The sequence below is a fragment of the Cupressus sempervirens genome, chromosome 7 (assembly GCF_028749045.1).
Source record: "Cupressus sempervirens isolate cs-2001-9-10 chromosome 7, ASM2874904v1, whole genome shotgun sequence".
NCBI lineage: Eukaryota > Viridiplantae > Streptophyta > Pinopsida > Cupressales > Cupressaceae > Cupressus > Cupressus sempervirens.
This window is the reverse complement of record NC_143124.1, coordinates 663,520,935-663,533,634: the sequence shown is the minus strand read 5'-3', so window position 1 is coordinate 663,533,634 and position 12,700 is coordinate 663,520,935. Positions and strand designations below refer to the sequence as shown.

The window sequence follows — 12,700 nt, the reverse complement described above, 5'->3', positions numbered from 1 at the left end:
CATAGGTGGTTGTAGGAGTAGACAAAGGGGGGAAGCATTTCTTAATGGGCTCTACGAAATGGGGCACTACCTTAGTCCATTTATTTGATTGACAAGTATAACCTCTAACTACCTTGGTAAGGACCTAGCGACTGCATAATAGGGTACATAAATTGGACACATGAACTACTTGGACAACAAATAAAACATTAAATATTTAAACATAATCAAAATTCATACCTTTACATGGTTTATGTTGGTATTCTCATCATATATATATATATATATATAAGTATAAAGGTATGGTGTCACCATAGTATTAAATTAATCAAGCTCATCTCTATTAACATACATATACATACATACATTATATATGTGTGTGTGTGTGTGTGTGTGTGTGTGCGTGTGTGCGTGCATATACATTGAGAGGATATGAAGATAAAATATTCTCCCAATTATGCACATATATAGATGTGTATCCTAATAGATATAACCTTGGACACAATAATAGTATGATGACACCATTCAAAAATTATATATATATATATGTGCAAATATATATATATATATATAATTCTTTTAATAAGAAGTCCTTCGACGAATTCTTTCTTTTAAAATAATAAGTCTCAATGAGAGACGATGAGTACACTTGGCGATTTTCCTTCTTTTGAATCGATGAACCAAAAAGCTGATAAACTTTTCTTGCAACTGCCATCAAGAGCCGTGCATTCAATAGAAGCCTTCTCTATTGTTTTACATTTAAGCTTGATAGCGTTCTTGCAGCTATCATCAAAAATACTGCTTTTCCTTCACCATTATTCCTTCTCATTTTTCTTACTCTTTTTCATAGGGCTGACATTGGAAGTAAATCCAAGCTTGCTATTTTTACTATCAAAGGGACTCAGTATTTTGAAATCTGTGTTGGCAATACAGATTTTTGAGAGCCAACCAATCGGGATTAACCAAGTTCACATCCATCGTTGATCAGGTTATGTGAATAGCTTCTATTCTTTATTTGGTATATTTATTGCATTTGAAATCTAGACGCAAGGGAGTTTCAAGAATTTCCAATGTTATATGTTCAATGCTTGACTGTGAAGCGAAATATGACTATCAAATAGTTCAATCGGATCTGACCATGTTGAGTCTGAACCTGAATGAATATGTCATGTTATGTTTCCATTTTCTAATCAGCTTGTCTTTTAATTCTGAATTATAATCCTCTAATTTTTCTTGAGAGAAGCCCTTGACTCTCAAGGGCAACTTCATGCCAGTATTAAATATTATCTTCCATCAACTGAGTTTCAGCATAATAAATTGGTATCCTCTATGAACAGACACCCAGCACTCACCCCGGTTAGATGGCCAAAGAGAGGGTGAAGAGGTGGAAAGGAAGTTTGGCAAAAACAAAGAACAGGAATCAGAATTGATAAAATAACTTTAGTTTTAAATAACCATTCAATAAGATCATGCATGTCCAATCTACTTACCCTGTTTTCAAGTCAAGCAGTGGTGATTGGGTATTAGAAATCCATCTAAAACCTTGGCCAAGGTCGTTAAAGGCATACTTTCCTGCTATAGATTACATGATGTCAGTGGCGCCAGTTAATCAGACATGTCCATCTATTATTGAGTAGACATTCTAAACACTGGTATTGCTCAGATGGCTAGACTAATAGTGCCCCAAGCCTAGCCCCAGGGCAGGGAAGGTCTTTTTTATAAAACGCTTGTGTGGGGATTGATATGGTCTGTGGTTGGGAGGTTAAGCCTAAGCTAATGCTTCTCCTCTTAGCCGAAAGTCGAGGCTTGCACAACCATTACAAGACTCTCCAGTTAGATTTTGTATATTCTTCTACCATTCTTTACTATGCATTTACTTTCTCTTGTGACTATTGAATATCATAGAAATAATGGTAATGATATGAGTTCTTTGGTAATTATGATAGAAATCAATATTTTCAATTGGTTGTTGTTTCAGTTGGATGTTAATCTAGTTATTTTCATATGAAATGGAATTAGAAATGTTCACATCAATAAATTGGTTGAAGTATTGTTTTCATATCTGTTTTTAATTCAGAATATAGCTTTATCTTTTTAGTTAAGAAAATTTGTTTGTTACAATTATCCCCCTCTTCTAAAATACATGCCCGTGTCCTTTCAGCAAACTGTTGAAGTACTTGTTGCCTCCTTCGTTCCCTTGGCTCTGTCTTCCTCAACACGTAACAAGTTTCATGCCTAAAGGTGAGGAATCTGCCCTAGTAGATCATACACCACTTGGTGGCACTGAAAGTTCGTCGCATACAGTGCCCTCAAGAATCGTTCTCTCATGGGCTTCCCTTTTCTTGTACTAATCAACCATAACTTCCCAGGTCGTCACCAAATCGTGTGTCAACTGATCTCTGGTTATTCCCTCCTCTTCTGTGACTATTTGTTGCTTGTATATGTGGTAGGAATGGTCTTCCTATTGCTCCATCATGTCTTGCCAATGACCTCCGAGTTCAGACTTAGGCAACGGCGCCAAAAATGTAGAATGGAAATACTACTCAAGTTCACAGAATAATAAATATATGCATACAGAGCAAAACATAGAATATGCCTTAATACCACAATACCAATTAACGAAGAAATGATTTACTTTATCCATACCAAAACATCATGAGTACATTGGTAATATTCCAAGTACTAAAAAAAGGGTCGGTTGGTTGGGAAAACCAACCGACGCATTCCCTCACCTCCTAACTACCCAACCCGCTCAAGCTTTAACTAGTGCTAAGTACAATATTACTTTATTATCTACTACAGATCACAATGACTCTTCATGACTCAAATTACAATCTAAAGAAAATGGCCTTAAATACAATGTTTCAAGACCTTTAAGGTCCTCGTAATCTTTAAGTGCTCAAGGTCAATGTTACCATTTTTTGCCTCCCACCAAAACTTTGAATTCAAATGCTTAACCCCACCCAACGGCTACTTCCCATCTTTTATATTATTTAAATGGCCCGGAAATATCGAAAAATTAAAACATTTAAAACCTTATGATATTTCTTATTTTCCTAATAATGCTTCCGCTGGCCTGCACTTTCTGCGCCATCAGATCTCGCACAAATCTACGGTGGGCGCTTTCTCGCATTTTGAAAATGCACTATCTTTACGTAATGCGGGGAAGCCCCTTTGCGACACGTGGATCGGTGGGTCCAGGTTTTTCTTGTGGGCCGCAGGTAGACAAGGTGGCTGGTGAGTTGGCAGTTTGATTGGCGCCCGCATTCCCGCATTTTTTCTTCTGTCAAACCTTCTGACAATGTGGGCAAGCACCCTGGTGACACATGTCTTGGTGATGTCACAGAGGATATTCACGTGGGTTCAGAGGGTACGGGTTATGTGCATCGTCCGATGCGATCCGATCAATGGTTGGCGCATGCCCACAAGATGAAGTTGCGAGGAAATTAAACAATGCAGGTATGCGCCCTTGCGACGCGTCACTGGTGTGACATCATGGGCCCGCTTTTCTCAGAAGGTGATGACGGCTTGTCTTCCGTGGCAGTTGTCAGGTGAGTCAGAGTATGGCGAAGGCATTTCATTGGCCCGTCCAGCTGACTAGGTATGCAATCCTGCAGAATTTATGATCACCATAGATTTAAAGAGAATCAAGGGCTGGTGCTTCCCCGCATTAATAAGATGCAAGGAAATTAAACAATGCGGGCAAGCGCCTTGCTGCCGCATGTCCTTGTGGGGCCAAGCCGCAAGGTGGTTCCAGTTGGATGTCGAGTGTTTCGTGGGCCTGGAATTTCAAGAGGGCAAACGCAGTATTATGAGGACCTTTCACGATCGTTGATCTCATAGAGATCAACAATTGGCGCTTCCCCGCAATATAAAGATGCAAAGTAATTAAGTAATGTGGGAAAGCGCCCGAAGAGCATGTGTCCTTGCGGGCCCGGCCAAGGTATTAACAATGAAAGCAGTAATAGTTAGGGCTGACAGTTGGCAGTTACATCACGGTCAGGGTTTGAGGAGGTGGCGCAGTTAGTTAAAAGATATGGTCAACAACGTGGAGACTCTACAGAGTGGCAAAACAAAAGAAAATCATTGGCCCACGTGGTCTATTTTGATCGTAGGGTTTAGTTGACTTGCTGACCCTGCTGATTCATGAGCCAAAAAACGAAGAGAGATCAAATTTTCCCGCACGATCTGATCCCTGTGATCAATGCCAACCACTCTTGGATGAATGTTGAACTCAGTGAACGAGGGAGAACGCTCCACCACCTCTGATCCGATCCATCTACTTGGTCAGACAATTTAATGGCGTCATTTCTGTCTTCTCAGGGCCCTGTTCCAACAAATATCAAATATCATTGCATCTAGATCTATGCTTAGATCAGATTTTCTTCAGATCTCCATGATTATTCTCTGTAGGGCTTATTGGCAGTGGTTGTAGAGTAATTTCAGTTGGAAAATATCTCAGTTATGCCTGAGCTATAAAGGCAAATTTTGTAGATTTTGAAAAGGTCGACTTTTCTCTGTTTTCTCTGATATTGCTCTACAACTTCAGTGTAAATCCCCTTTGCCTCTGAACTGTATGACATTCTGCCTTATCTCCTCCAGCCATTGATGTAAAGTGCAAGAACTATTTGCCTCTCATTGTTGAATTGTAGAGATCTGCAATCTCGCATGACTGTATCTCTTTTGACCTGTGAATGGTATCTAAGTGAATCCTCTCTTTCTTTGTGTCATTCATTTGGGTTTTCTGATCTGCATGTGATTGTTAGATTAAAGCAAGTCTGAATGTGTATATCTTTTGGTGTCATGATGGTTCAATAGTGCATGTATGGGCAAAGATTGGTTTGAACGCTCTATTTTGGTGCATCACCCCCTTAGATCAGAATTGGTAGATTTGCTTTCGTGCATCCCTTCTCCCTTTTCCTCTCCAAGAGTAGTTAGATGCACCCTAATAGTAAAGGAAGCCAGCCTTCTCCGGAGACTCAACCTCACAGTTCAAGTCCCACAGCTTGGAAGTTGTTTTCATGTTTCACAAGGTTGTCCTTAGGTAAAACCTTTGGAGGTGGGTGCAAACTTTTGTGACAACAGTCAACAATGTGACCCTCCCAGTAACTTTGCAAGTACTAGGTGCTCCTGCACCACAGCAACATCAAACATATGAATTGGTGAAGTTAAAAAAATATGGAGAATTTCTAAAGAAAATCGCCCCTGCTGCTAGATTTCTGCAGACTTGGGTCTGCAAATTAGGATTTTCAGGCTTGCTATGGCTTAAGATGAGTCTCAAAACACTGCCAAAAGATCTGCAACAAGTTTTAAATCAGATTTGTTATCACCCAGAAAACTCAGATTTACATGCAAAAATGGATTTTGAGATGTAGCTTTCAGGCTTTCACCTATAACTCACTTATCTCAGCCCTTCAATGCCTTGGTTTGGTCACAAAGATGTGTTTTGGGCCAGGGATCAATCTGCAAACAAGCTTTCGAAGATTTGGTGACTTAGTGAATTTATATAATTTTCCCAAAAAATTGCCCAGCTGGAGAAGTTTTCAGATTTGGTTCCATGTAATAATCGAGAACATATTTCAATCATGGGGTATAACAAAAATCAATGAGTTGTTGATGCCATCAAATGCAGCGGTCAATGTCTTATTTTCTATACATGTTCCCACCCATGTACAGATTTGGAGATTTCAAGCACTATCAATCAAGCAACAGGAAAACCTCTTAAATAGAAGTTGATGTGATAGGAGTTGTGTCCTGTCAGATACTTTGTTTATTTTCATCGTGGTTACAGGTTACATGTAAAGCAAAAACTTGCAATTCAATAAGTAATGTCACATGTAAGGCAAAAAATTGCGATTACACATCTCTCTACATGTAACCACATTACATAGGACTATAATGTTGAATAAGTCAACTTTAGGTAGTTCATTTTCCACCTTTTTCTCTCAGCCTCTTTTCTATAAATATGAGAGGGATCATTGAAAATAATTAACTTTTAGAAATGCAAGAAAACTCTGCCAATTTGTATATGCATTCTAAGACTTTCAAGTTTCAACTATGTAAATTAAATTGCTTTCAATAAAAGAGGTGACTTGCTTTTAGACTTTATGTTGATTCAAGGTGTTATGTAACGACATTTTTTAGATATTGATTGTGAGTTTTGTGTTTTCATTCAAGAGAGATTTGAACTCAATCTTTCAAACTTTGATCTGTATATTGCATTCAGAGTAATAATTTGGTTTCAGATTTGGCTGTAGACTTTGAGCTGCTTATCAAGTCTAAGATTAACATAGAACATTCAAGCAAGTAAAGAGCATACAGACTTTGTGCTACTTCATTTTCTTTATTTGTGCCTGCACGGTGAAATACGTGTTAAAGACTTTGAGTTGCACAAGTGTTTCATTGTTGTTCTCATAATCTCATAAGAAGCCACTGTAAGACTTTGAGCTTTTGTGAACTCCTAAGTTAGTGAAATTTGTTGGTAAGGTGGAGGTTATTCTTACATCTAATCTTTTGTCTATCAGGATTATTTCTGCAAACAAATACTTTGTAAGTGAAGTATGCCACTGCTTAAAGATTATAATTTAATGGTAACATCTATTTGGGAATAAGAGAATAGGATGAATGTCCTGCCTGGGTTTACCTTAGTGTAAATAGTAGTTAAGCGTTTTGTTGATTCTAGTAGCACTAAGGGGGAGTCTTCCCCTATAAAGGAAAGACCGTATCTCACACATTGTATCTCAAGGACAAGAGCATAGTTGCACCCATCTTGAGATTTTTATATTGCACATCTTCTATTTTTAATGTTTGCTTGAATGTATGTGCATCAGACATGGCTGCATTGTCATTCAAAACAAGTTTACATGGGCAGTGTCCTTGATCTCAAGTTCATTAATTCAGAGATAACTTTGCCAAATTGCATATTGTTTATGAACTCTATTGTTGGAGTCTCATTTAATTCTCTCTGATGGAATGATTAGAGGATATTTTCTTCCTTATTTCCATTATGGCTTGATTAGGGTTAAATCACATGACAGCAATCTGGAGAAATCTCTCTTCCTTTCTTGTGAATATGTAAATATGCAAACGCTCATCCAAATTGGAGTTTATGCTACATTTGGAACCTGATGTATGCCCAAAAAAAACAGTCACAATGACAATAATGACAAGGAAATCAAAATTGAATGTCTGAAAATGTCAGTATTCAGAGAGAAAAAAAGTTATCAAATAAGAGCGCATGCCAGTAAAAATGAAGAGATTATAATCCCATTAATAGATAGAGTTGAAACAAAATTCCTTTGAACAATACATCGTCATCACCTCTTCCTTAGTTCTAATCTCTTGTTACAAATGTCTTACTTGGAGAAAAAACAATTAGATAGTCATTGCTAATTTGGCAGATATAAATGTTGTGCATTTGTTTAGGAGTTATTATGGTTGTGATTGGAAGAAATTAATAGAAACTTGAGAAATTGATAAAAAGTGGAAATTATTTCCAAGAAATTAAAGTTATAAGAATCTTTGATTTTTTAAGGAATACAAGTGTCCAAACCATAGTTCAAAATCTTGTTCTCTGCCACTTCTCAGCAAGGCAAAAAACAATTCTCAGCAAATATCAGAGGGAAATCAGCAACTTCTCGGAAAAATATCGGGAATTTTTAAAATGACTTAAATCACCAGCAATCGCTCTAAATCACTAGCAAACACCTATTTTCTCCTCCCATGCCCTACAAGCTCAACGCTGCAAAAAGGAAATAATAAACTCATTTCTGGGTGTGTCTGTCATTTTACTAGCAAACTCACCGGCTGCCCGTGAGAACTTAAGCACTTCTTGCAAGAAGTTGCAGAGATATCGCCAAGAAGTTGGTCTTTTATCATGGCAAGAAGTTCATTTTCTCTCGACTAGAATCACACGCGAAAAGGATTAGTTTTGACGCCAAGTCTAAAATCTCGCGAGAAGCCGAGATATCGCTGATATTTCGGCAAGATTTTGAACTATGGTCCAAACCTTTTGGAAATGCTGAAAAATATGCCAATATTTTAATGACTTGTTGAACTAGAACATGATTTGATGAATCGGTTAGAAGTTATATATTGATAATTAGAGGTCCAAAGCAATGACTATAGAATTAAGACAAAATTTACAAAATAAAACATACATTATAGAGATATGTAACTCACCTTTCCAGCAGGATACACCTCCTTATACCAAAGTGGCTTATCTGACAAACTGATTTCAACTACATGTATATCAAGAAGTTCCTGCCCATCAAACAATTCTTTTAGTATAAAAAGGAACCAAACATTTTCGATACATAACAGCTATTGACAAAATCAGATGAGAAATGAAGAGATTTGCCACCTAATCTTTACAAAATACAATACTAGAAATCCATTATAGTTCATAGATGGGTGAAAAGACACCTTATAATTTCTAGCAATCCATACTCTTTGTGCGTAAGGACACATTCGACTTATATACAACCTGTAAATAAAAAACCAGTAGTTTCATAATCTTTCTCTATTAAAAAGCAAGGACCGATTCAACATTTGCACAAATGCAATACAAAAAACTAACAAGAGCTCTGTTTGAGCTGGAGTCCCTGCCTTGGGTAAGGTTGTGCTAAGAGCACACAAAGTTAACACTTAAATCAAGAAACCAAAAGATTTGTGATACATTGTCAAGAGTTAATAGCAACCAAGAATATGTAGTTATAACTTACATAATTACAAGAAGAATGAACAGTCATTTCCTTGATTAATGATGATGTAAGGTTAAAAAGAAATAATGAATGTGTCAAGCTTGAAAGCTAGTCAATTATTTTCAAATAAGAAGCACCTTACAAGAATTGTAAATGTGACCTAAGATAAAGAAAATGAAAAATAAAGAATCTCAAATAAATAGCAAGCATAGAAAGTCAAACAACTCAATAAATATAAAATACAATCTATAACAACTTATAAGATATAATCTTTTATTTTTATTTTTGACAAATCTAGAAAATTGTAAATATCTAATTTTAATTTATTATTCATGTCCATTAATTTTATTAAAACATAATATAGACAAAATAATAAGTAATTGTACATTTCTAAATTTAATTATACTTTTAAATAAATTAATATTATGATCTATATAGACAAAATAAAATTAATTCATAATATAAAATTTTGGGTTTTTTAAAAAATTAACAAATTTATTCTATTTTAAAATAAATTTTATATTTATTTTAAATAAATTGTTAATAATAGTCTATGTCATGTCCCACTAGTTTTTCCTAACTTCAATGTTATATTGCTTATTAACCATTATTTTTGCATATCTATAGTTCTAAATTGATAAACAACATAGTTTGTCGATTTAAGATATATACAATGTCGACAACTATTAATATTAATAAAAAATGATATTATTTATGATTTCTTATTCTTATTATTTATTTTTGGTTACTCACAAACCTAGTAAATACCACATAAACAAGATCTTAGTACTTGCTTTTAGTTTTTATATAAATCTAATTTTAATTTAATAAATTTATTATAATATGTTAAAAAATATTTGTAAATATAATTATTGATATATTATAAATAAATTTTAATATAATAATATAATATTTTCATAATAATAATATAAAATAATATTTCTTAAACAATTATATAATATTAAAAAAGAAAATTAGTATTTTTGAAGACAAGAATTATATTATAAGAAAATACAATATTAAAATATTAAAATCTAAATCAAGTCACTTACATTAAAAAATTATTGAAATTATTTTTACATTAATGAATCACATTAGCTTAATAAAAAATCAGTTCTAAAAATTATTAGTTTTAAAATCCATGATATCGGGCGAGCGAGTTCACCCAATCAAATTGTAGAAAGCTATTTTCGAAAAATTATAAAGTTAAAAAACTTCCATCTATAATATGCAATATAATAGTTAAAGAAAATTTAAAGAATGATTATTTCGAACATGTAGAAAACAAAAAATTTAATCACTGGTTAAAGTATTAAATTCAAAATAATCACAACATTACTTAGCCTCTATAGACAAGTACTAATAAAGTAAAATAATAAAACTAATTTAATGTTAAACTAATTTGAATGCACCCCTGTTGTGCAGCCTAAATTTTTATACTGACATGACCGATTTTACATTTATTAGTTAGTTTAAATCACCGAACACAAAAGTACAGGTTGTGGATAGGTATAAAACAACCAAAAAGAAGAGGATATGGTGCGGTGGCTTCTAGAAACAATGTAGATTTCTAGAGTCATACAATACAATCAATACTATCAATACTAGGATGAAGATATGTATTTCAGTAGGGAGAAGCCTATATGAACGGTGCTGGAAGCTTCAGTAACAGGTTTAACCCCCCAAGATAACACTAGAATAACCTGTTGAGAGAACGGTGAAATGGTGAAACAGCCATACAGGTTCCACCAATATTTTCTTGGTAATTAGTTTCTGGAAGAAAGAATATCCTCACAACTAAGAATCACATCTCCACATTTTAAGAATTCATGTACAAATGTTTTTTAAACAATCGTATAAACCCGTGTTCGATTCCTGACTGGTGCAATTTTGTGGTTTACATCACTGTTTCAATCTCATTCTAGCAAAACTTTGTACCAGTTAATAGCAGGTGGTTCATTTACTGATCTGTTGCATTCCATTGAGTTTGGACTTGCAATATCTGATGTATGAAGTTTGTACCCTTTCTCTCTTACAAGTCATCGCTGCTTACCTTTCCAGTGTTGGAATTGTGCCTCATTCAGCGGTTTCGACTTCTACAAATATGTTGTAATTTGCAAAAAGCCAGTGAGCCGTATATGCAAAATATGTAGGCTTCGACAAGGCATGCCATTTGTTTGACATAATGGCTCCACTAATTATTTGACCGAGTGCCATGATTTCAACGTAAGCGAAATGTGGAAGCATAGGCAAGACAGTAAACTGTTTGACAAAATGCCTCGAGAAAGATATTAAACATAGTGTGAGAGCAGAATTCTGAATAAGTATTGTTGGGTAAGCCTATGAATGATTGCAACGGAGTGTTGGAGGAATGAATAGGAAGAATTTAAGACACCAGCATGAGAATTTTACACTTAAATCAAGGAAAGAGGAAGAAACTAAGACAGACAAGTGAGATTAGGGAAAAAAGAGGAAGAAACTAAGACAGAAAAATGGAATTAGGGAAAAATGATATCTGGAAGAAGGCAGGTATCAGACAATACTTCCAACGACCTATCCTTACCTTCGCACACACACCCCAGCCCTATATGAGAGGACATGCCAATCTAATTTTCAAAGCCCATAGAGCAGAAAGGAAGCTGATCTTTTGATTGAATAGAAAGCTCAGGAACTACTGCGGCTAAATTTAGAGGATGATCTGGATTTGACAGTGTTTGAACTGCTGAGATTGAGCGGTTATTGCTGAAGAATAATAAGATTAGGAGGAGACGAAGAACTTCTTGTAGATTCTGGTGGAAAATAATAGAATCTGAAGGAACATTCTAGAGATTTTAATTTGCAATTTTTGGTATGGAAAAATCAATTTTACCCCTACCAAAAACAGTATCAGCCAATGAGAATTTAGGAATTAGTATAAGAAATTGATTTTAAAAATACACTAATTTTATACTTTGGAAAGTTACATTAAGAAAACATAAGAAAACAAAAAAAATCAATAGACACAGGTCCAATGAAAACATTAGTTCCCTGCCTATATATAGGCAGGGACTAATAAAATTTTAAACAGCAATAACCAGATAAGTTAGTTACAAATCAATTCATCACAATTAAATAAATATTTTTTGTGACCTAGTTCCATACATAAATTAAATTGGTTTAACAGTTACCGTTTTAATCTGCACTTTTCAGTACAAAAATATAGAACAAATTTGTAGGACTTACTGTTCAAATTAGCAAGAAACCCCTATTAAATAAACTATCATAAACAAAATATGCTTTCTATTCACAATCTTTACAAGGGTCTTCAGAATATTTCACATTCATGTTATAAAAAGTTAAATGTGGCTTTTTGGATTCACCTGGAGAAAAGGTTGAGACAGTCTTCAACTCAAGGAAAATAGTTTTACATATAAATTTTATTATTTCGTAATGCAGAAAATGATTTAACCCAATGAAAATATGCTTGTGATTTTCAACAAACCTAGAGATGAAAAAACCATAAGTGGAACAAAATTAGATTGAAAAGACATAAATTTACCCATACAAACATTACACTTGAAGCTACATGACATCTTCCCACAACAATTGTAATACAAAGTTAACAAAAAATTCGAATTGTATTGAACACAATATTGTTTGGACATCAAAACTTAGAACTTAATGAGCAGCACTTTCAGCAATATGCAGGCTTGAAAATCACTTTTAGAAATGTTAGTGCAAATAGCATTTATTTATCCTATTTACAAAGCATTGCATGATATTAAGTGAAGAAAATCAACCAAGCTTCTACTCTGAGAATAGCTTGATTCAATGAATGAAAGCTTTCTTACCTAGTATCTTATCATATTAATAATAAAACTAAAGCGACTACTAGTTATGTAATGTCCCCTTCGCGAGAATAATTGCTTAATAGAAACACTTAACCTATTTTAATTCACGTATATTGATAGGGAGGAAAAATAGGAATTGATTAATTAATTTACATAAAAGTTTGGATTATTTACATTTAACTAATTATT

The 12,700-nt window shown here is 34.4% G+C and overlaps 1 protein-coding gene across 2 annotated transcripts in view; it reads right to left on the bottom strand.

Moving 5' to 3' along the window:
• Nucleotides 1–12,700, bottom strand: part of LOC149548414 (protein IN2-1 homolog A-like) — a 147,302-nt gene that overhangs the window by 65,642 nt on the left and 68,960 nt on the right. For both annotated transcript variants that reach the window (XM_089792488.1, XM_089792489.1), the window contains exons 4-5: nucleotides 8,404–8,464; nucleotides 8,161–8,241 (exon numbers count right to left, since the gene is read on the bottom strand). In XM_089792488.1, the coding sequence (XP_089648614.1) occupies nucleotides 8,161–8,241; nucleotides 8,404–8,464 (142 nt within the window). The remainder of the gene's footprint in view (nucleotides 1–8,160; nucleotides 8,242–8,403; nucleotides 8,465–12,700) is intronic.